The following is a 24,194-nucleotide window of genomic DNA, read 5'->3' as shown; positions in this document are numbered from 1 at the left end:
TAAAAGTGGACGAGGATCGAAAGAAGGCGAGGACGGTCTTGACGAAGGAGTCAGGCCTCACAACGTCAACATGCATGACCGTTGACGTCGCACTTGTGCGGGCACGGTCGTAAATCTCCCAAAAAACATCTCCAACACCTACGCGATAACAAAATAAGAACGCAGGACCTTGGTTCTGTAATTTTGTGGCCTTGATCCATCGCGTCAAAGCACTTCTTTTGTTACTTGCGCTGTAGTACTCCGGTGTCATGCAAAAAAGCATACTAAAATTTGGAAGGGGCTACAGCTGTCGCGGGTCACAACGTACCGTGTTCATTAATTAAATACGCGCGTACGGACCGTATATTTGCGAGTGCTGGTATGATTGCCGACATCTAAAAACTTAACTGACAATCATTCAAGGTTCTTCCTGACGTTGCCGCGGCCCTGAAAAACAACAAATGAAAATGTATGCCAGCTTTCTTTGGTCGCATGCTAATTTTCCATGCTTTCTGGTTATACGAATTTCGGATGATACGAATATTTTTGGTGGTCCCGTGAGATTCGTATCACCGAGGTTTTACTGTATTGTGTCATTCGGCACCCTAGCATACACTCACACATCCACACATGCAAACATTGAAAACATTCATAGGCGCTCACTATCAAATGTTTATTCATTATATTCATACCCACATTTATACATGTGAGTCATGTGACGCATGCGCGTACATCATGATTGCCGAGGGGAGGGGGATGGGGAAGCAACACTGGACATACGTTTTGTCGCAACTTGGAAGTCGTGAAGCATAGTTTCGCAGGAAAGAGATACCGATGGTTAACTTACGTTGAGGTGTTTATTTTATTGTATTTAAAAAAAGGTTCGAATGTCTCATGCGTTGTTCTTCTTGCGCTTTTACCAACAATTTGCGTCTCATTAAAATGTGGCCCAACCTTTAATATGCAACCCACACAACCAGGTGGGCATACTTGTCTTTTCGTTTTTTAAATGTTAGAGTATACGCTCCCCTATCCGGTCATTTAAACACATTCCAGTTTGTCAGGTGTACTATTTGCCGGCTGTTAATTTAGGGTATCGAGTATATAATCTTGGTATAGAACCGCAAACGCGCGCGGTGAGTACCACACGCTGTTCTGTCTTCTCATTAATTCGAGAGAAATGATGCACGCGAGTGATGACAACTGCCAACAGCAGCAGCCTGCTCTATGTTCCACTCGCAGTTAGAGCAACCGCAACCTTCGAGAACAAAAGCCACCTTACCTGTTTTTGCATCTCTTCCGGCCAGAACCGACTTCCGTGGCCCTGTGGCAGCGACGGAATAAAAAAGCTTTAGCTGAACAATGTTTCTCATATTGTTAAAATAAAAATATATCAGTCAATGCGGTAGGCGGACTAGGTAACAATGTTCCGCAGACAATTTCCTCAGTAGGCGATGGGGAATTCTTGTGAAAAGAATTTCTCTGGAAAACTCTGTTACTGCGCTGATCGTAACAGGTAATTGCATCTTCTCTTGAGCAGAAAAAAAACATCCGAATAAAATTAGCGGCAACACCTTCCTCTTAACTCGGCTGATATACTCGGCTGATGATACAGATCAAGATAAAAAATATGATTTGGCGCATCAATGTGCTAGTACTAAGCAATTCACCGATTGAAAAGTTGACCAACTGTTCGGGAAGGTAATTTCATCAAACATTCTATTACGCTCCTAACTCTTTTTTGGAGAACTGTGAGCATAACTGTTTAATCAACTCGGGATTCCAGAAAGCTTGGCGCTTTTACTTCTTTTTTATCTCTGAGATACCTTAGTCGTACAGCTCTGGAAGTCAACGCTGACTACAACCAACGTAACCGGGCCAGCATAACCTACTTTCACGCGCAACCCGGGCATAAATGATCCCTCTGGCGTTTGGGGACCGAAACTCATTACTCTGTGAACAGTAAAGTGGCCTAGAAATTCCCCAGAGGAGTGTTCCAGACTGCCGGTAACATTGGAGCCGGAGAGAGATGGGTGCGTAGGGAACAATCATTTCGCTTCCTTTGTGTTATCATGAAGTCACACGCACCTTTCTCTTTCCATTTTCAACTTTACGGTGAAGAGCGGTACAACACACGTCTCTCTTTCTACTTGCCAAAAAAAATTAAAACGAGGTGCATGACTAATAAGAAAAGCACGAGGCTGAGACTGGAGTTCCAACAAAGCCCATAAAAGCACGTTTTGGTTGTGGAAACTATACAACAACGCCTGTAGTTCATTACAGTAAGCGCAGTGCTTTCCTGCGTTACCGCGCAATTCGTGTGGCCCGCTGTCGCCAATTGTGAGTTCCTAGAAAGAAATTTTTGCATTTTATGACATGTTAAACGTTATTTGAAATACACTGCACACTAATTCAGCATAGAGAGAGAAACCATGCAATTTGTTGGGTCACCAAATGAGAACAAGGATTCGCAACACGAGCGGACCTCGACGGAATTGAAGGGCTATGCAAGGCGCGCACTATCACTCCAGGTATCGCGTAATGAAAGTTCAAACCCATCTGCAACGCATTCCGATAGAACGCATAATAAGCGCTTAATTAAGTTCCGGTGCAGTAGTAAAGGCTCCTTCCCACATGCGACTAGCACCGGTCACGCGACCGAGTTAGAGGCAAAGCGACTGGTCGCAAATGGTCGCAAGTGGCCGCATTAGTCGCAAAGCTGCTTTGGCTCAGTCGCTTGCTGCTCGATTTTTCAGTCGCGCGACTGCAGTCGCAAACCTCTGCACCAATCAGATGCATCGGAAGAGGACGTCATCTTATTCTATATATGTATGCGGGGCAAAGACAACGCGAGCCACGATGCGAGCAAAGGTGATTTCTGTGTGGCGGCGGGTAGGTCGCATTCAGTGGTGTGAACATCAGTCGACTTTTGAATCGATTTTTGGTCGTTATTCTCATATGGTCGCGCAACCGGTATAGTCGCAAGTGTGAATGAGCCTTAACAACAAGTGCATATAAGTCCATGTTTCCTACACATCCATGGATACGTAAGAGCCCATATACCCATGAAATCGATGTCTACGTGCAATCTAATTGTCCTACGCCCCGTTTGCAGTTATAAAGCCTCATTCACACTTGCGACTAGCACCGGTCGTGCGACCGTTTGCGACTAGCGACCAAAAAGCGACTGAAGGCGACCGACGTTCACACTTACGTGCGTTCACACCTACGTTCACCCTTCGCCACACAGAATTCACGTCTGCTTGCATTGACAATGCCCCGTAAAATAAGCTGACGTCCGGTTCCTACGCATCTGATTCGTTCAGAGGTTTGCGACTGCAGTCGTGCGACTGAAAAATCGAGCAGCAAGCGACGTCGCTTTGTGACGAAAACGGCCGTTTGCGACCAATCGCTTTGCGACTAACTTGGTCGCGCGACCGGTGCTAGTCGCAGGTGTGAACGAGCTTTAATGTTTACACGTTCGCGTCCAATCGACAAACAAAAATGCCCGCGAGCCCCCCTCATGGTGGTCGCACTCACGGCAGTTCTGCTCGTCGGAGCGGTCTTCGCACTCGTTGATGCCGTTACACACGGCCGCCTTGTCGATGCAGCGGTTCACCGTGGCGCACTTGATGAGCGGCGGTGCGCACTTCGTACAGCCGAGCTCGTCCGAGTGGTCCTTGCAGTCGAACTTGCCGTCGCAGAACTTTTTCTTGAGAACGCAGCTGCTCTGGTCGGCGCAGCTCACGAACGGCTCCAGGCACACTCGCCGCGCTGCGACAAACATGAAGCGCGCGCTTTCCTCTATTCGCTTTCTTTTTTCTCTCTCAGAGAAGAGAGCACGGAAGCATTCAGCGAGAAGCGGTCTTATAAAAGCTTCTCCCCTCTTTCTGCCAGCTACTCTCCCCCATATTCGCTTTATCTCGCACGTGCTTATTTCTTCTTCAATTTTCGTTTTTCTTCTCTTGACAGCTAGGTCGTTATTCAGTGCAGCATGGAAAGCTGTAGGTGCATTGCACTAAGATGTACAGCCGTTCCCACTGAGTTGCAACCTGCTGCCCGTGGTCAAAGCGGCGCCAACGCTGCACGGCGGGGGCGACATAGAAAACATTCATTGACGCAAACACTGTCTCAACTCTAGAAGAACTTGTTTTTGGGCGAGTTGGTGCCTTAGTTTGCTGAACATATCGTAAATGGCGCGAAGCTAGAAACATGAAAAAGGGCCGGAGGTCCCCTGAGCTGTGGCAAGACCTACATCGGTCAAACGGGTCGGTGTATCAACGACCGCCTCAGGGAACATGCCAACAGCATTGGTAAGAGTGATGGTGAGCACCTTCCCGCGCATGTCAGGTCATGCTCGTGTGTGCCACGTTTTGCGCAAGCTAGGATTATCGGCAAAAGCAGAGATCAAACAGCAAGGGAATTACTAGAGGCATATCATATTAGACGCAACGGGTCCGCTTGTGTCAGTGACACATCCATTGTTCTCTTTCAATCCGAGTTGTCCTTCTTTAATGAATTGTTCACGTGATGTCACGTTTGGGGTAACTTTTCCACGCCACTGCGCATGTGTGGAAGTTTACCTGTTTTTCAGCCTGCGCTGGCAGTAAACAGTTGGTAGTTTGGCGCTCTTCTGTCTCTTTCCTCCGGCCCTTTTTCATGTTTATAGCTTCGTGCCAGTTACGATATGTTCAGCAAACTGTCTTAACTGCTGGTATTTCCAAAACCAATGTCACGTTTACCGGTGTTACAGTACAGGCGTAGGGCCCCTTCAGTCATGACCACCGTGTTGCAACTCACATTGAGCGCTACTGTACTTAAGCAGAAGCATACTGTAAAATAACTCCTTGTTGGGCTAGTTGGTAGTTCATTTTGCTATAAAATTAATCGAGCACACAGATCACTGCACGTGTTTTAGTTGCGTGAATGTGCGCGTGTGTGAGTGTGTGAGTTTTGCGCTCGATTATTGTTATACAAAAAGGAACAGAAGCATATTTCTACGCGCCTAAAGACAAACAACTCTTCCTTTTTTTCCTCTATTTTTATTTTATATAGCTTTCTTTTTCTGACTTTCAGTGCCTCATTTTCGTATCGTACTCTTAAAAAAATTTCAGCGGTAGTAATTTTCAGTTATACTTCTCCCATCTCTTTTCTTTTTCTGCTATAAGTTCCAACATGGATCGTTTTAAGCGCATGAGCCCCCCCCCCCCTAATGCGCTGCCTGCTTTTATGATTTCCTAGTCGCGATATCACAAACCCACTTGACATCATGCATTACATACCCTTTAACGCGTCTTCGTATCACGCGTATCAGTCGGCATCCACGCGTGATATGCAACGGCAGTGCAGAAATATGGAAGTGTGAGATATGTTGGATAAAGACGCGTAAGAGCTAAGCAAAAAAGAACAACAATAACACTTTCGCGTCAGATTCATGCTGTTAGGCGCGAGCACGAGTGCGTAAAGTGTTATAACTCAAATAAACCTTGAATGATTGACTTTAAACGACGTATCCCGTATTCTATGCCATATGAGCACCTCCGTTCTATCGGTGTCCCATCGCGGTGTGCAAACAAATAATGCAACAACGTGGGAAACGACCTCATGAGGACAAAAGAAGCATTGAGCAGCTAGAATTTTTTCAAATCTTTACGTTCGATAACAGATCAACATTGAATTGCAACGATACACTCGCGAAAACAGATAGGAAGCTTACGGCAAAGTAATAATGAACTGAACCACGGTAAAACTGAACAGCGCACTTCGCGAATCCGTGAAATAATGTGATGCGATGCTTTACCAGGATTAACAGGCGCCAGTTAATAAAGTTAATAAATAAACAGCGTTTTAAATTGAGAAATTGGCCAATTAGTATAACGAGCAGTGTTTCGCAGTAATCACTGGATTAGAATAACCAGCCGCTTGCCGCCATGGCCACCAGTTTACATTATCGACATTAGCAAGTTTACGCCAGCGCCTGTTCGTTAGCCCAATCTAACAGCAGCACTGATTCGCGATTCCAAAAGGCTCTTTCAATGAAGAATATGTCTAGTTAGCACTGTAATTGGTTAGTGCTGTTAAAATATCCTAAGTGACCAGAATAACAGGAAAAAATCTTTTTTCATCTTCATTTTTTTAAGCTAAAGGCCCAGTTTGGATACTCCAAAGGACGAGAAGAACGGATTAATAACTGGTGTAAGCAAACATGTGTAAAAGTCTAACATTCTGTACACGGTCCCATATACTACTGCGTGTGTTACGCTGCCGTATTCACTCTATCAGATGAACTGTCACAAGTAAGCACCATCGAGCGCCTTTACGATGGCGTCCTGCCCACTTGCTGCAATTTTCCCACGTGCAAAAAGGATTACAAAACGAGGCCATCAGGTGCCTAGGCGTGTCAGCACTAGAGGCTGTTCGCGCGCTACAAGTGCGGACAGCCTAAGGTCATGCCCAAGCAAGGGCGAGTACAGTTACTCCACGTATATATTTGCGAGTAGAATCAGCAATACCTTTCATGTGTTTGCCTCGGCTATTTACTCGCTGTTTACAAAGCTGTTCTACTGAGTATTCTGCCCACAGTGACGCGAGTGCATTTCGTTACGCTGTCACGCCTATGCGCACGTGCTCGGACACCCCATCGCGTATGCTGGCATAAATAGCGCGTCTACGGCAATTCCTATCGTACGCGTACCCTTCTGTCTGGGCGAAGGGATTGAGTCATTATTTGTTCTCGCATCGAACGAATGTACAATGTCTTACTTGCAACTTACTGTATTTCCTTCTTTGTCCGCGTCCTTCAAAGGTGGCTACAAGTTTCGCCATGTATCACCACCAGCAAGCCCACTCTTACAGCCTTCAAGTACAATGTCTCACCCGTTTCTTCTGTATACATATGCATTTTCTTTGTAAGGGCATGTTTGCGTAATGCTTTTGCGAGCTCCGATTTATTTTGAGTTGTTTTTCTTATGCTTGTGCTGAAGACAGGAACAAAGTAAGTTAGTGGAGTGGATTAGCGCAGTGTCGCGAAGGAGTATTGGAACGAAAGGAACATATCAGGTCTACATATTGAAAATACTGCGATTAAGGTCGTTGACATGTTACGTGGCAACTATAAGAAACCAATTTCTGACGATTATATAGTGCCCACTCATTCATCACACCTGACGCGATGAATTTGCGAGATAACAGAGCTTTAGTAGTGTGGATCCTCAGACGTTGAGAACCCTGCAGAGTGCAAAAGTAAGCAAGGACTTGAGTACGCAAGCCGCTAGGAAGCTCCGGTACTCAAACTTTCTGATATAAACTTTCCAAGTTGCCTGTGTAAAGGATGGTACGCTATAAGAAAAAAAAAGAGTCGTATGACCTTTGTTACGATCCCCGACTTGCCACGTATATGACTCTCTTTAAGGAGACACGTTAACTCTTTTTTGGGTCCCGCGACTCTCCGAATAAAATAATGATCTCCAAAGAGGGTTCACATGTATATTTCAATAGAGCCATACACGTAGCAAGACCGGGATCCCCGAAAAAAGTAACACGTACTCTTCTTTTTTTCTTGGAGTGTAGGTCCGGTATGTGCGCACTGAACCTGCCATCTTGCAGGTCAAGTAAACCACACTTGCGCTTTACGCAGTGATTAGGTATGTCCTCTTTGAACGCCGTTAAAAGTCAACATTGTTTGCCCTGCAGCTAGATACAATGTGGTGATATTCCCAGAAAAAGAAACAGACGGTATTCGAGTGAAGCAGATCAAACCGAGTGAGAAAATCTGTAGTAGTGCTGAGGGCAATGACCTAAGGTTACTTTGAAAACATCGCGATGTAGCACCAACGTTGCTTTATCAATCGTCTCGCCAACAAGTGCGCCGCTTCTGTGGACGAAGCCGTTCAGCATCATTGTATCGCGCATTTGAAAGAGGGCGCCGTGGCTTGCGTCGGGATTCAATGAACTCTTCTCTGCGCTTGTTATATTTTGTTTTATATCTTCATTTTTGAAACCTCAGCTGTCCAGGTACCATGCGCTCGGACCTCTCGGTATTGTGTGCCTTCCTTCGTTGCTGGCACGTTCGCACCCGATGCAGATACGGCAAGTACTTCCGAGTCCTCTGAATTCTATAACCTGTTCTGCCAGGTTGACGCAGGACATTCACCCTGTCATGGCCACGAGGCCAGATCCGCATTCTCGAAAAAACATAATGCAACATCTCAGTGAGACACGTATAGCTTCGTCACAATGGAGCTTACTTCAATACAGTCGCGTGCCGATTCTGCGGGAAACCTCTCCGAGTTGACCACGCCGCCCCTCAGGCTGAGGCCCGGCGAACTATCCCCTCGTCATGGGAGTTTGTGCGCGAGGCCGGCTCGACCGGCAGGTTATAAATGTCTGGTTCCTTTTATATTTGCTTATTTGTTTATCTTACTATGCCCACCATCTACGTACTTTGCCCCTGCGTAAGCCACTGAGCCATCCTTTTCATTAAAGTTCCTTCTCTTCTCTCTTCTCTCTTAATTGTCCGAATGAGCTTACAGAATATGCCCTAAGGAACAGGCTAAGGCTCGGAATTTTCAATGTGGTACTAAAATATTAGGACATTCGTATAATACTGTGCATCATAGATCGAGAATTTCTGGAGAGAGAGAGAGAAAACTTTATTTTTAAAATCAGTCAATTACGTCAGGCATTGCCCGTCGCCCCTAGCCGTCGGCCGGAATCCCTTGAGACACGGCAGCAGCAAGGGCTTGACTGATGAGGTCCCGCTGGACGTTGGGGTCTGGGTTGCGGAGCAGGGCCTCCCAGGATTCTAGTGTGTGGGAACCATCGTTCTGACTCGGACATGTCCACACCATGTGGACCAAATTCGCTGCCTCATCACAAAATTTGCACTGGGACCGGAAAACTTCTGGGTGCCACTTGCTGTAAAGTACGGGGTTTGGAAAAACCCCCGTCTGCAACTTTCGCCACATAACCTCGTCTTTCTTATTGAGCGATCTATCCGCACCTGGGTATACTTGCCGATTCAGCCTGTACTGTGTTACGATTTCATGATATGCGAGCATATCCTCACTTCTTTTTCGAAGTTCGGTAACTGGTGAGGTTCCGGGGGTCGACCGGTAAGTGAGACCTCGGGCGACCGAATGAGCCTCCTCGTTCCCTCTAAGTCCCTGGTGAGCTGGTGCCCAGACGAGCAGAATAATCTCTCTGGGTCTTCCTAACGTGTTTAATATACGGACGGCAGTCTCCGTCACCCTTCCCGATTCATAATTCCTCACGGCGTTCTTGGAGTCGCTGATGACCACCCTGACCCCCTTTTGGCTGATGGCCAAGGCTATGGCCACTTCCTCGGCCTCTACAGTCTCAACACCACTGACTGTGCAGCACGCCATCAGGGCGCCGTTATCCCTGACTGCCACTGCCGTGTGTGCCGCTTTGTTCTCATATTCCGCTGCGTCTGTATACAGGACGTCCTGTCGACCGGTGTACTTGGCTTGTAATGCCTCTGCCCTGGCTTTACGTCTGCCTTCGTGAAAGGCAGGGTTCATGTTTCTGGGTAGCGGAGGTATGTTTATTCTGTCCCTGATCTGTCCCGGTATGTCTTTTGAGCGCACTTGCTCACGCTTAGGCTCGTAACCCAATCTCTCTAATATTGCTCTCCCCGTTTTAGATCCGAGTAGCCTTTGATGCTGTGCGGTAACGGTAGCCTCAATCAGCTCATCGAGTGTGTTCGATACGCCTAGTTTCATGAATCTGTCAGTGGACGTGTTCGGGGGAAGTCCGAGCGCGACTTTCACACTTTTTCTGATAATGGTATCGAGCTTGTTCCGCTCCGCTTGGTTTAATTTGAGGTAAGGTGCCACGTACACTATCCTACTTATTATGAAGGTTTGCACGAGCCTAAGAAGGTTCGCCTCCTTCATCCCAGCGTGCCTGTTCGCTATTCGTCTGATGAGACGACATGTCTGATTTGAACTGGCTTCTAACCTGGCAAGCATTTCATGATTCTTCCGGTTCGCCTGAATCCTCAGCCCGAGAACGCGGATACTGTCGACCGCGGGGATCTCTGCGCCATTAATATACAAGTGGATGCCCACTTCAGGCTGCATGTGGAGCCGCCGTTGTCCGGGGGGCATGAGGAACAGTGCTTCGGACTTTTCGGCTGAACATTTAAGTCCTTTGGGTTTCAGGTACTCTACGATTTTATCAATGGCGTTTTGCAGGGAACTTTCAATTTGCCCGTCACTGCCCTTGTTAATCCATAATGTTAAGTCGTCCGCATAAATGGTGTGATTTAGATTCTCAATATCTCTTAACTGTTCAGGCAGTTTCAACATCACAATGTTGAAAAGGGTTGGTGATAACACCGAGCCCTGCGGCGTCCCCCTATTACCTAATTTAATGTCCTCGATGGCTTCTTCCCCTATCTTTAAGGTGGCTTTCCTGTTCGAAAGGAAGTCCTTGATGTAGTGGTAAACTCTCTTCCCGACGTTCAGTGAGGTCAGATTCTCTAAGATCGACACGTGCCTCACGTTGTCAAATGCCTTTGCCACATCTAACCCCACGATCACTTTTGTGTCTCGCGTTGGCTTCTCTATAATTTGGTCCTTGAGCTGTAGCATGACGTCACATGCCGATAGTTTTGGTCGAAAACCGATCATGGTGTCAGGATACAAACCATTTTCTTCCATGTACCTATTGAGCCGCGTCTGAACGACATGCTCCATAAGCTTACCCACGCAAGACGTTAGCGATATCGGTCTGAGGTTCTCGAAACTCAGTTTTTTACCCGGCTTGGGAATGAAAATGACGTTTGCGAGTTTCCACTCCTGCGGTATCGTCCCCTTTTCCCAACACTCCTGCATGTACGTTGCGAGGTTAGCGATGGACCTATCGTCTAAATTACGGAGCATTTTGTTGGTCACTCTGTCCGGCCCTGCCGCTGATTTAGTCCTGAGCCGATTAATCTCCGCTCTCACCTCAGCCAGGGAGATAGGGGCGTCTAGGGCGGAGCTTTCTCTCCCTCCGTAATCCGGGAGTGGTTCAGATCCGGCGGGGTTGATGTAACGCTTCCGAACTTCTTCTAGGAGTTCCTTCTTAGAGCCGTCAAATTGGTGCGCCATCCTTTCCAATTGCTGTTTAGACGCTGCCTTTGTGCTATCCGGATCTAAGAGGTGGCGAAGAAGTCGCCACGTTCCGGCGGTGCTCATATTCCTATCCATCTCCTGACAGACGTTCCCCCAATTTTGCTTCGTGAGCGTGATGGCGTGCTCTTCAATTTGCCTGTTTAAAGCCGCTATTTGTTTCCGGATATTCCGATCCCATCTCCTCCGTTGAAGTCGGTTCTCTAACCCTTTCTTTTTCCTCCAGAGATTTACTAATCTCCTGTCTACCACTTCGTTGTCCCCTTCGGTTTCCACCACTTCGGTGGCTGCCTTAACAGTCCGCAGCACCCCATCGCACCACTCGGCAATGTGACAGATAGGAGTCGGGTCGTCCCTAAGGTCCCTGAAAGAGTCCCAATTTACGGCCTCTACCCTCTGTTTCCGAGGTGTTGCCGGGCCTCCCTCTACCACCACTTCTATGATCTTGTGGTCGCTGCCTAGGTCCTCGTTCGTGTTGCACCATGTGGCACTAGTGCCGCTACCCGTCAAAGTGAGGTCGGGAGATGTGTCAACCGCGACACTATTTCCCTTCCTCGTGGGCTGCATCGGGTCGGTTATTAGATCCAGATTATGAGTCTGTATGTCGTCCCACAATTTTCTCCCCTTAATTGAAGCCTGCTTATATCCCCATGCCGTGTGGTGAGCGTTAAAGTCCCCGACGATCAGCAACGGGTTGTTCCTAGTCTTACGTCGCGTTGTCGCAAAGAGATCCCCAAAGTCGCATCGCCTTTGTCTGGGAGAGCTGTATATATTTAATATGAACAAGCTACCGTCTTTCTTTTTTCGTGGTATCAGTTCTATGAGAACGTGATCGACGTGTGCATTCCCGATGTCATGCTGCACCGCCGTAACATTTCGCCTGACCAGGGTGGCCACCTGCGTGCTTGCGCCTTCGCTTACGTAGGATTTATAGCCCGGCAATGTCGCCTTTTTCCCGCATTCCTGTAGTGCTATTACCTCCGGTCGATCCCCTTTCCTCAGGAATTCCTGCAGGACCGCACGCTTGCGCGTGAAGCCTCTGCAGTTCCATTGCCAAACGGTAGTTTTACTGGATCTGTGAGCCATGATTGTCATTAAGGTTATTCATCGGCCTGCCTAATACTTGTTGGGTGAGCTGTTCATACGCACGGTCCCTTTTCGCGAATTCCGTTTTAAGTTCTTCAGTGAGTTTATTATCGCGCTGATGTAGCCGCTCCGTGAGATTGTTATCTCGCTGATGCAACTGCTGTGTGAGATTTTGGAACATACCCAACATCCGTTTCTCGAAGGCCTTACGCCATTCATCGTCCTGGGTAGATTTGGCCTCAAAGTTAGCCTCCAGTTAAGTCGTCTAACACAGCACTGGTTTCCCAACCGCAAGTGCCACAGAAGCCAAATGTAGAAGTGTTGGAGGAGCAGAGCGCTGCGCCGCCCCCAGCTAAGAAGAGGGCGAAAGAGGTGGAAAAGCCCGTGATAGATAAGAACATAGAAGCAGAGAATTTCTGGGAAAAAAATGAAACCAAGCAACCTTAAAAATGGAAACAAAGAGTTGTTATCTAACCCCGCTAATGAAGCGGTGTACGATTTCTTTTTTTTTTGCGAGAAAAAATAACAAATAAACAGTGAACGAAAGGGAATATAGCTTCTGGCTCCTAGTGCCGCTGTCGAGTAAAGTTAAAATTTTGAAAAGGTATACACTCTTAATTATAAGAGAGACAGCAGTGGCACGTTGGGTATGGTGGACGCTTCCACTCAGCTTAGTGCAATTCTCGTAATTGCATACAGAATAACTTACCAACAACACGCTCGCTTTCTCTGTCTCTCGCTCTGGCTACGCTTTTCTTTTTACTTCGCGAAGAGCGAAACCTAGACTTTTGTTGGTTATTGCGAAACACAGGCGTGGGCAGACTCCTAGCGTCATCTAGCGCGTTCTCGCTCAAATACCGACCTAAGCTGCATGGCCACTGGCCGACTAGCGCGATAACCAGAGACGGGCTTTTGCGGGAGCCTTGGAAAAAGCAGACGCAACTCAAAAGAATTTACTGTAGTGTCGAAACAAGCATAGAGTGAACAAAATATCGCCGTATCCGTCAATAGCTCTTAGTTCAGTTGGACTTGTTCATTAGATGAATTTACCTGAAACTACGCTAAGTGCGTCACCAGTATTTCTCAAATATAGCGCGCGAAGCTGCGATGTTTATTAAATGCGAAGCATTTCTTAGCGAACTTCTGCGACTTTGAGCGTATCTATCTATCTATCTATCTATCTATCTATCTATCTATCTATCTATCTATCTATCTATCTATCTATCTATCTATCTATCTATCTATCTATCTATCTATCTATCTATCTATCTATCTATCTATCTATCTATCTATCTATCTATCTATCTATCTATCTATCTATCTATCTATCTATCTATCTATCTATCTATCTATCTATCTATCTATCTATCTATCTATCTATCTATCTATCTATCTATCTATCTATCTATCTATCTATCTATCTAGCCGCCTACGACTTTGTGCTTTTTTTCGCTCCAACGTTATTGACGTTTTCGGAACTGGGCAAAAGCTATTTCTCATGAGCTTACTAACTTTATATTTCGCCTAAATACCACAAAGTTGCAAAAACGGTTTTAAAAAGTTGGAGGACGCTTGAGCTCCGCCTTCAAGAGTAGAACGTGATAGCTTAATCAGACCATGTTCGCATCGCCTTCTCAATCGCTAGCACGACTTCGCCTCTTGTTGGACACCCAAAGCGTGCCGCAAGGAAAGGAACGTCTGTAAGGAAAGGAACTGGACCTTTCAAACTATCGTATAGAATGCCTACTCCAAGTGAAGTTGTGAAGTGCTCACGACGACATAATTCTTCATTTTGTGAGTTGGCGATGCACTTACTACGCGTCCGTAAGCCAACACGCGCACCTGCGCAGTTGCACACGTTGTTGATGCTGTTGCTGCTAACGATGATGACTAATTATGTCTGTGTGCTGTGTAAGTTGTGGGCCTTTAAACCAACCACTCGTTGCGCAATTCAAATGTTTTGACGCCTGGCGTGATTCTACGCTTCTGCCACGCAATATTACATGGTTGAAGGGACTCCTTCCACTACATTAATTCATATAGTGTTTTTTAAGCAATTTCTAGCACGGGCGTGGCTCCATGGTAGAACCCCTGCTTGCCACACGTTAAAGTGCCCCTGCGTTAATGTGCCCCTGCTTCAGTTTGCGTTGTGGTATCGCTCCTCACTATTCCACGTTTATACCGTACTCTTTTTCACGTAAATGAACAACTCCATGATTTACTGAGAGACAGACAGGATAAGCAGTTTTCAACAACACAAATAAAAAAGAAGTTAGCAACGGTGGCATGAAGATTACTGTTGTGTGAATAGTACTGTGAGACATGGAATAGTCGGCGTTAAGAGCAGACATGCATTCTATACACTTTTTTAATAAATACAAAGGAACAGCGCGACGCGAAGCTACCAGTGAAGTACATTATAGGAATTTGCCTACGCCCGAAATTTGCATATATACACGCACACATACAAAAGCACACACATACATAAGGTGTGCTGAACGATGTACGCACACTGGTACGTGCCTATTAAACCCAATGGTATGTTACATTAGCGTTTATTATAACGGGGCTCAGCTGTACTTTAACACCGCTGGCACGGCCTCTACACCTTTTTTTTTTATGTAGCGGTCGTGGCATTGGCATGCATGCGAACAGCCTTTATTTTAACTTGGTTGAGGAATGGTGGCAGCAGCGCGCACACTGAGCAGGAACCGCATGACTACTCACTGCAGTTGACCTCGTCCGAACCATCCTCGCAGTCAGCGGTACCGTCGCAGCGCCACTGAGACGGCACGCAGGTCTTGGTCGCTAAGCATGAGAACTCGGTCGGCCGGCACTTTCCGTCCACAGGAACCGGTGGCGGGGGACGAGTCTCTGCGAGAAAACACCGGCAATCACCGGTTAACTCTTACGTAGTGTTGCAATGTGGGCTTTTTGGTATGACATTTTTGAATAATATTGTAGCGCACATCAACGGTAAAACAATATTGGCACAAAAACACATGAAGAACACGTGATTATAAATAGTTATCCAACTTTTCTCTTCATGTGGGGATAAAAATTTATCCAATTTTTTTATGCCCTGAATTTTATGCAGTCGTGTTTTACGTGCAAAACCCACGATGTGTTTACGAGGCACGCCGTGGCGAGAAATTCCGCGTAATGTTCGCCGCCAAGGATTGTTTAATGTGCACCTAAATTTAAGTTCCGTTTAAGTTCATGGCAACATGGCAAAAGCACACTGGCAAAAGATGAGACCACACGGCACGTTACGTCCGTGGCCTTTTGCGCCGTTAACCATGAACGTAATCCAACTCGCCCAATTTTCTATCCTTCTAAGTTCACGGGTGTCCTTGAATTTCGCCCCTATCGAAATGCGGCCGCTGTGGCCGTGAATTGAACACATGCCCTCGAGCTTAGCAGTGCGCTACCCTGTCCGCTAAGCTACGACGGTGAGTCCCTGAATTTCTTTCGAAATAGAGTTGTTTGCCAAGTTGTTCTTGCTCTAAAGTACGCGCGGTATGCTTTCCCCAAAACACGTTGAGGACAACGACAACGCAACCTACGAATACGTACTACTGAGCCCTGACTGACTACAAACCATCATCGCATCATGTTCTCGAAAATGACACACTGTAAATATACACAATGACCGAGTGTTCTTTAACTTAATGAGATAACGAATTCAATCTTACAGGAAACATTGGTGGCGCAAGGAGCAGCACGTGCGCTAAGTCGCAGCTAGGGCCCTTGTACCACGGCTCGGAACACTGGCTCGGGAAAACGATCAGATGGCATGACTTTGAAGGCGGCTTCTCCGAGACGTAGTAATTAAGAGATTAGACACAACGGCGATTGCGCACGTACGATTGTTGGCGTGCTATCGAGTATAACCAGCAAGGTTTCATCACCGCTCGCGCGACTGACCAGCAATTATCAAGAGATGGAGTAAATAAGCTTTCTACCCCAATCTGACAATGGGGAACGTCGTAATTGGGAGCTACGGACTGATTGCTAGCGTATGTGCACGTGCGCATTAAAAACTTTGTGTTCAACGGCAGAATGACACACCCATCAGCAGTCCAGTACGCCAGGTAAATAACTCTGCCTTGAAACCTCACCTTTCGTGGAGTTCCCCGGATAGCCGACACCGGGCAGAGGCAGAGCCTCTGTCCCATTTCTCAGCGGGGGAAGAGTGGAGTCACCCCGCCCACCGACGTCCCTGATGGCTGGAACGTCGTTCTTGTCGTCTGCGCAGAAAAAAAGATTGTTACCCCCAGACAAAGAAACTACGCGTAATAGCGCCCAATGCCACACAATGAGATCATCGCAATTGTGTGCACTACAACTTTACACAGTAATGTATACATGATTTTTAAACGCAGCCAACGTAGAATTAGGAAAACTCGCAATTCAATAATTTGGCACCTTTAAACTGCGTATTTGTGTCGCAATACCGTACAGACAAAATAATATCTGAGGAAGCTTTTGTTGATACCTTACGCTATGCCAAACACGTTTATTCGGGCGTAATGCCTCTCAGTCGTGCAAAATCACTTCACGCCCACGTAAGTGAAACGTGCAGTCATGGAATGGCATCTTAGACCACATGTGGCACACATCTTAGCGCAGTTTTTTCATTAAGCGCAATATATAGCGCAGTGAAATCTTACGAACAACAAAACAACAAAGATGTCCGAAGCATACCCGAAATTAGGCATAACGAGAGTTACGAACAACAGCAGTGGTTTCGAAATAAGTACTAAAAAGTTCGATTCAAGTAAACGGCGTTTACGTATAAAACTCATTGAAAGGCTGGAGCTGCTATATATTTTTTTATGATTCATATGCTGATAGAATCAAAGAAGCTGCACAAACGAATGTATTCCGTACCTAGGTCCAAGGGGCTGTCATCGAAGAAGCCAGGCCTCGCGTTGAGAACAGTCTGATCTGCAAGTTTTAAACATCGAGGAACACGCTTACGTTTCAACGCGTCCACATTTTCCATTGGCGGCAAGTGCTGCCTTGTCCTTGTCAAATTCGCCGCTATCGCGTATACTACGCAAGAAAGCAGCCCCTCTATATTTTACAACTCGATCTGCGTTTTTTTTTTATTTCATGTTAAATGTTACTTATCACGAATAACCATCCTCCATTTCCTGCTCGCCATACATTACGATTCGGGTGAGGCTACTGCGTTCCTCGAGAGCGATTATGTCGCATGTACAAGCTAACCCAAAGGCTCGAAGTTCGGAGTGATAGCATATTAAAAGAAGTACCGACGAATTCACGCTGTCAATGCTTCCTAACGATATACGGAGAATATAAACTCCAAACCGAGGTGCTTTTATAAAAGAACATCATTCCTTATCATTGATACAGTTGATTAATTGAACTTGCCGTGCAAAAGCAACACCTGCGGATTATTAAAGAAGTTCTTTAATATAGAGTTATCAATTCCAATCACTTACGGTTATCTATTGCAATCACTGTAGCGTGGCCTGAGCGTTTTTGCACCATGCAAGAGCCAGTAAGCCTTGCCAGGCTGTGACACAGATACGGAGTTAAGTTTTCCTCGAGTCACAAAGCGCCGTTGCATTGAGTTATTCGCTACCCGTTGCGCGGTCTTGCATTCTTCAAGGCAACATGAAGAAGACAAGTTCACTTGTCGAAACGTTGGCTTCAGCAACAGCCCGTGCTCAAGAATTAGTAAAGCAACGTACAGGGCGCGAGAGTGTTTTCCTACTCACTGCAGTGCATCTCGTCCTCGTGGTCGTCGCAGTCGGCCACGCCGTCGCACACCAGAGATCTCTTGAGGCAGCGCGTCACGCCGTCCACCGAGCAGGCATACATGTCCTTCTGGCAGCCCAGCCGAATGCAGTCGCGCTCGTCCGACGCATCCGGGCACTGCGGCTCGCCGTCGCACACGTTCTCCTTCTGCACGCAGGTCATCCCGTCGCCGCACGGTAGCCAGCCCACGAGGCAACCTGCAGTCCAACGGCAAGTGCCATGGCAGTTCGTGCAAAACCTTGGCATCGAATGACAGAAAGTTGAGCTAGTTGATAGAGCAGGGGTTCTCATATGGGGGCCGGCAGACACAAGGGGGGTCCGCAAAAGCTATCCTCGAAAAAAAAAGAAAAAAAAAACTTTTTTTTTGAGGCACACTATGTTCCGTGACAGCAGCCCCTTCTAATTTTTGATATGCTTCACCGCATAACAATACTGACTTGCGGCGGAGCTGACTTATGTTTCCCCTTCTGCATGAGATGGCTGTAAAGATTTTGTTGCAGTTTTTGACACACGCCCGCAAGCATACTTTTTCTAGGCTTGCATATTTGAAGAGCAAACATAGCTAGAAGCGGGTTAAACGTTGCTTCAGACTGCACAACTTATTGACAAGCAGTAGTGATCGAATTGGCGTGGCACTTTAGTTTGATCATTCTTTGTCAGGGAGAAATAAAAGGCACCTATTTCACGCTGCATGTTGTGTTAATTTATGACTCACTCACCCCCCCCCCCCTTTTTTTTTCTTTTTCTCTTTCTCACTGCAAGGGGTCCCTCATTACTTCTACCGGCCTGAAACACCCATTGCTGAGAACCACTGTGGTAGAGGTTCATGATAAAAGACGGTACGCACGCAAACACGGACACAAGTCAGGGCAACACAAACGCCGATAAGCAACCAAAAAGGCGCACAATGGCTGTGTGAACTTAAGAAGAGTACTGATTCGGGATTGTTGATCTCAGAAAGATTTAATAGGAGGAGCGGTCGGGGGGGGGGGGGGGGGGGGGCGTTAATGCTACGGAGGTTGAACTGACTTACTGACAGCTTAATCTATGCATCAGTGTGAGAAATTACATAAGCCGAGAAGCTTCATAAATAAGTCGATCAGTCTGCCACTTCAATCTCTTCATATCCTCCACCCCGACCAGAAAAATTGATCTTCCTCAGATGAGGCTTTAGATGCGAATGTTTAGGTGTTAAGATGCTGACATGCGCAAGAGAAGCTGTTGTCACGAGGAGGCTGTGTGCATAGATGATAGCCTTCACAATAAAAATATCTTGTCTTTCAGCGCTGTGTTGCCTTTGCCATTGTCCTTGTATTGTGTGTGCTAGTTTCGTTCTGCCTTCTTAACTTAACCCCAAGTTGTACGCCCGACTGTCCGTAGACTTTTTTAATTAAATGAACACGTTAGAGAAGTAAAATCAGCAGTTTCGGTAGTATACTTGCTAATGATGCATGTCGAATAACAAATTAAGGACAGGTAACACAGTGATAGAGAGGAGAGGGCGTAAAGACAGGACGAACGCTTGAGAATTTTTATTCTGTGCCACGTGATGACTTGTTTCAATCAGTGAAACGCTGAGCTTACAAGAGGGCACTGGCGTACCACTGGCCACAGCAGTACCGCGCATCATCTGGGTCCTAATGTCCGTTTCGCGACAACTGCATCACTACAGTGATCCTTACATACATGACGTTGTCGTGTCCGGGGCTACAGCAAGCGCGTATGCACTACCTCAAATCAAGAGGACATCCTCCAGTTCGCCAACCTGATTTGCAAAGTTGGCTCCAAAGATTATTCCACCGACCCTTACGTGGTTTTAAGCTTGAAACGAATTTGTTCGTATATCTATGGGTTGCCTTTCGTGCAGTGATGTAAGTTATAATGCCTAAAGGCAACCTTCAAAAGTTAAAAAAAGTACCTGTTGTGACAAGCATGGGATTGCCGAGGTCGAAGATTTTGTAGTCGTGCATGCGAATCATTCCTTAAACCTGCTAGAACGTTATATTACCTATTTAAAAAAAAAGAAAGGCGTTCTTTCTGTTTTTATGTCATTTTTCTCCCTGCAATCACGTTCTCGACGCCATATGCCTTATTATTCAACGAGATTGTCTGTGCTGAGGTGGGGCCAGCCGAAAAGAATATCCCTCATTTTCTAACGCCGACTTAGCGAGATTACTCAAGTGACACTTCAGGTATACAGATTAATGACTCTGTTCCGATAAAACACTCTACTTAAATGTCCGCATTGTAACAAATATACGCCCTTAAACGCGTCATTAATTTATTAAAACTGGAAAAGGGCGTGCGATCAGTACCCTTTAAAAATCGTGCGGCTATTCGTTTACATTCATTAATCATCAGTTATTTCTAGACAGCTTACTTAACTGTACGTACGCGAGTTTGGCCTTGAACTTTGAGTGCCACCATCCCCAGGAATTTTCGCTGTCGTAAGCAGGTTGCCAAGAAATGCCCATCCACCTGTGCGAATAAAAAAAAAACATGATTAAGGGAAGGTGAGCACAATCGTACATCATAGCGAGCAGGTGTCTTGTGCCAGCTTATGCAAAAACACATGGAAGGTGCTTGAATAAGAAATGCACAGAACACCAATAATCTCTTTCTCATGACATATATACATATATATATATGGCCTTTCAGCTAACCTGCGCCAAGTATTAAGGAATAAAAAAAACGTAGGCGCTACGCGCCTCGAATTGGCGCAGTATTGTTCTGAGCCACATAGAGCACGTCATGATATTTCTTCCAATCCACCAAGCACGATAATTACCATAGATTGCTTAATGAAATTCTTCAATAGTAACTCTAGCGAAAAACCTTCAATATAAAAGTTGTAGCGCTTGTTGAGAAACAATCAGATTTTTTCCATTTCTGCTAAGATAACTGCCCGCTTTCACTTTTTCCTAGCCTTCCTTTAAAGTGTACGAAAGTTAAAAAATACCACGTGACTGCCGCCTGATGCGCGGCACTTTTAGTGCCCTCAAATATAAGTTAAACGGAACATCCAAGGCTGTTCCGCGCACAGAGTCGATTGAATAGGTTGTCGATGACTGGGATGGAGGTTAAGTGACAAAATGGGCGCACCGTTATCATAAAAAAAAGTTCTTCGTAGAAAAAGCGGCAGCCAGGGGCATGTGCCATAAGGCACCGGAGGCAGCATTTGACGCAGCGTAGGCATTTTTTAGGAGCGAAGCTCCTTAAGGCGGCACACGTTCGTCCCTCGTAGTCGTAGTAGTCGTAGCACGTAACCAGTCTTACGCTTTGACCTCCAAGGTGGTGCCGGTGGGAGATTTTTCCTGTGCGTTGTTGAACAATAAAAAATTCGCAGCGTGCGCGTTAACTAAAAGCCGAATTCTTCTGTCTCTCACTCACCATTAGCAGCCATTGGCATGTTCCAGTAGGAAACGTTAGTAGAAGTAGAAGTGTAAGTGTTAGCTAAAAGCCGACTTCTTCTGTCTCTCATTCCCATTAGCAGCCATTGTTTACCTCCAAGGTAGTGCCTGGTGAGATTTCTCCTGTGCGTGATTAAACAATAAAAATTTTGTTCAAAACGCCGTTGATTGATGAAATAAACCAACGAAAGACGCCAGATGTTTTCTAAAAGCAAAACGAAAGAACGCCAACGCCAGATGTTTTCTAAAAGCAAAACGAAAGAACGCCAGATGTTTCTAAAGCAAAACGAAAAGACGCCAGCTACTTAACGAAAGACGCCAGATGTTTTCTAAAGCAATGGTTTTCTAAAGAATGAAAATTCACAGCGTACATGTAAAATTAAAGTGAGCTGCAAGTCGTCATAACTCATCGAACCTTCAGTATAAACGCGCCCGATCTCACGTCGGTGATGATGTACTGGGCAGAATTCACGGAAGATTCACGGTTTACCGATGAACCTCCGCAGCTTCGCCCACTCATCATCATTCACTCCGTGGATATGCTGTGATTTTTTCTTTTCTTTTCGGACCGATGAAGAAACACGATGAAGGGGGCGAGGGTGACAGTGTGTAGAAGGAAGGGGATAAAAGATAATTCATTCTTTGTCCTTCAACTAATTATTACTAAGTCATATTACCATCGCAGCAAAAAACCGCCGGCAAACCGATATAAATGTGTTTCTCCCATGTTATAGTTTTAATTTTATTTTTACTTTTGAGTTTTAATTAGCATGAAAATGGCGTAGCTTAGATTATCCTGCAGATAACGAATTCCTGCGTGCATTTCTTTTCCTTGCTCAATGTCTTTTCTTTCTTTCCTTCTTTTTTTTGCACCGTCACGATTTCAAATTTCCGGCAACGGCTTTCTCGCGGTACTGCCTATACTATAACCCACACACACCTTCAACTATAAAAGCCAATGACCCCAGTAACTAGGCGGCACAGGCGCCCCAATTCTTTGCGGAGTGCTATACTGTTACACGCCGAATGTTCCCAATCGAAACAGCAATGACAGTGAAAGCTGAGACGCACAAGCGCCACGCTCATCTGACTCTTTGCACGAAGCGCTGACGAGACGTGGGTCATTTTTCGCAGTGTACGTAGTTTTCAAGAGAAAACCGCGTTCGTTGCCATGGAAACACCTGAATCATTAACCCCTCGCCTTCTCGTCTCCCCACAGACATTTCCCCGCATATACACACCTTTCGTTGTTTCTTTTGCGGAAACTGGCCGGTCGTCGGTTGGAACTGGAGCCGGAGGAGCCGGCCTGGCAGTCGGCACTGGAACAAGCATCGCAGTTATATTCTTCGAGGTCCAGCGACCATCTTTGTAAAGTATTTCGAATGAAAGAAAACCCCGCCAGAATAAATCATGCACAAAGGTCACAACCGGTCATCCATGCGTAATGTTGGGACGTGGTCGTGTCCTCGATAGACAATCAAAGCGCTCCTATTTCGAGGAATTTTAGAGAACGCAGTAGGGCGAAGCCCTAATCGAACAGAAACAGCGAGATTCACAACAGTCGGACATCGCGTAGTGCTGGGACATGCCCACCACAGTGAAGAGGACCATACAATGCAGGAGAACATAAAATTGAAAAAAAATTGGACGAAGCTGCGTTACTTTTCTTCTGCGGAGCCCACGAACGCAGCAAAACAACGAAGATTTAAGTGTCAAAGGAACATCCGACGCTCATATGCGTGGGTGAGAGAGAAGGGGGCATCCCCCCCCCCCCTTTACTCAGTCAGACCTTTCACGTCATTTTTTTAATGCGCAGGGTTACGGCTACGCATGTTATTTGATTATAATGATGACCAAGAACCTATGATGTTGCATTCGAAGATATGTTCACTTCCCGCCTCTATCCCGGAAAGGCGGGGACCAATGGCAGGCCGTTGTGAGAGGCACGTCATCGCTTCATTTTCATTTTTCCATCCATGGCGGAGCTCGTTTCTCTTTTGGACTCGACCAATGAAGGGGGTGGGGAGTCTGCGGTGAAACTTGGCACCCCCCTCCCCCCCTCCACCAGGGAACCCTGCCCACGCCTATACTTACGCTGTTGACCTGGACAGTTACGGGATAGCTTCCTGCGTTAAAAAGCACGGCACATTCCCGGCCCGTCATCGATCGCGATTCCTCCTCAGCCCGGTGGAGCGCATTTGCGGCGAAGTGCGTGACATCTAAACGACACCGTGCGCTCGCTGGCGTAAATGAGGCGAGCAATATGTGCGCGATAAAGTGAGTAAAAAATATTGATCTGACACGAAAGGGACGTGACACGTACACGACTTACGGCTGCCGTCCCCTTCGACAGCCGGGCGTAAGTTAGGTGTTTCGTAATGGCACGCATTTACCCTGCGTTGCTTTTCGCACACGTACTGCATTTAGAAGTGCGCCGCGATTCAGTGTCTAACTCTGTGTCGGGGCCCGGGGTCAAGTCAAGTTACAATCTTCAAGTTTTTCTTATGCGTGTTTTGTCCATCGCAGAAACATCAACGCAGTACTACAGGTAGATTTACCCGCGTATTCAGAAAACATTTTAACTGCTTAAGTTTAACGCCTGTCGTCCTCGCGATGCCTCTTGTGAGCGCGCCCAAGGAAATTAAATGGCGCATTGGGCATGTTTATGTCAGATGTTCCTTATACGGATTTTACCAAAGCCATTTTAGGCTAATAACTTTCTCCTTATCCGTATCAACTAAAGGAAGAGTGATAAGGTAAGCTTACACGCATGAAAAGGGGTGGGAAGATG

General features: G+C 46.4%; 1 protein-coding gene across 1 annotated transcript in view; it reads right to left on the bottom strand.

Moving 5' to 3' along the window:
• The window catches only part of LOC119382621 (low-density lipoprotein receptor-related protein 2), a 52,662-nt gene that overhangs the window by 18,900 nt on the left and 9,568 nt on the right, over nt 1-24,194 (bottom strand). The window contains exons 5-12 of the mRNA XM_037650407.2: nt 22,645-22,722; nt 20,388-20,471; nt 17,954-18,190; nt 17,097-17,153; nt 16,325-16,453; nt 14,931-15,077; nt 3,520-3,753; nt 1,262-1,303 (exon numbers count right to left, since the gene is read on the bottom strand). Of these exons, the coding sequence (XP_037506335.2) occupies nt 1,262-1,303; nt 3,520-3,753; nt 14,931-15,077; nt 16,325-16,453; nt 17,097-17,153; nt 17,954-18,190; nt 20,388-20,471; nt 22,645-22,722 (1,008 nt within the window). The remainder of the gene's footprint in view (nt 1-1,261; nt 1,304-3,519; nt 3,754-14,930; nt 15,078-16,324; nt 16,454-17,096; nt 17,154-17,953; nt 18,191-20,387; nt 20,472-22,644; nt 22,723-24,194) is intronic.

This window comes from Rhipicephalus sanguineus, chromosome 2 (genome assembly GCF_013339695.2).
Source record: "Rhipicephalus sanguineus isolate Rsan-2018 chromosome 2, BIME_Rsan_1.4, whole genome shotgun sequence".
NCBI classification, from domain to species: Eukaryota; Metazoa; Arthropoda; class Arachnida; order Ixodida; family Ixodidae; genus Rhipicephalus; species Rhipicephalus sanguineus.
This window is presented reverse-complemented; position numbering and strand designations above follow the sequence as displayed.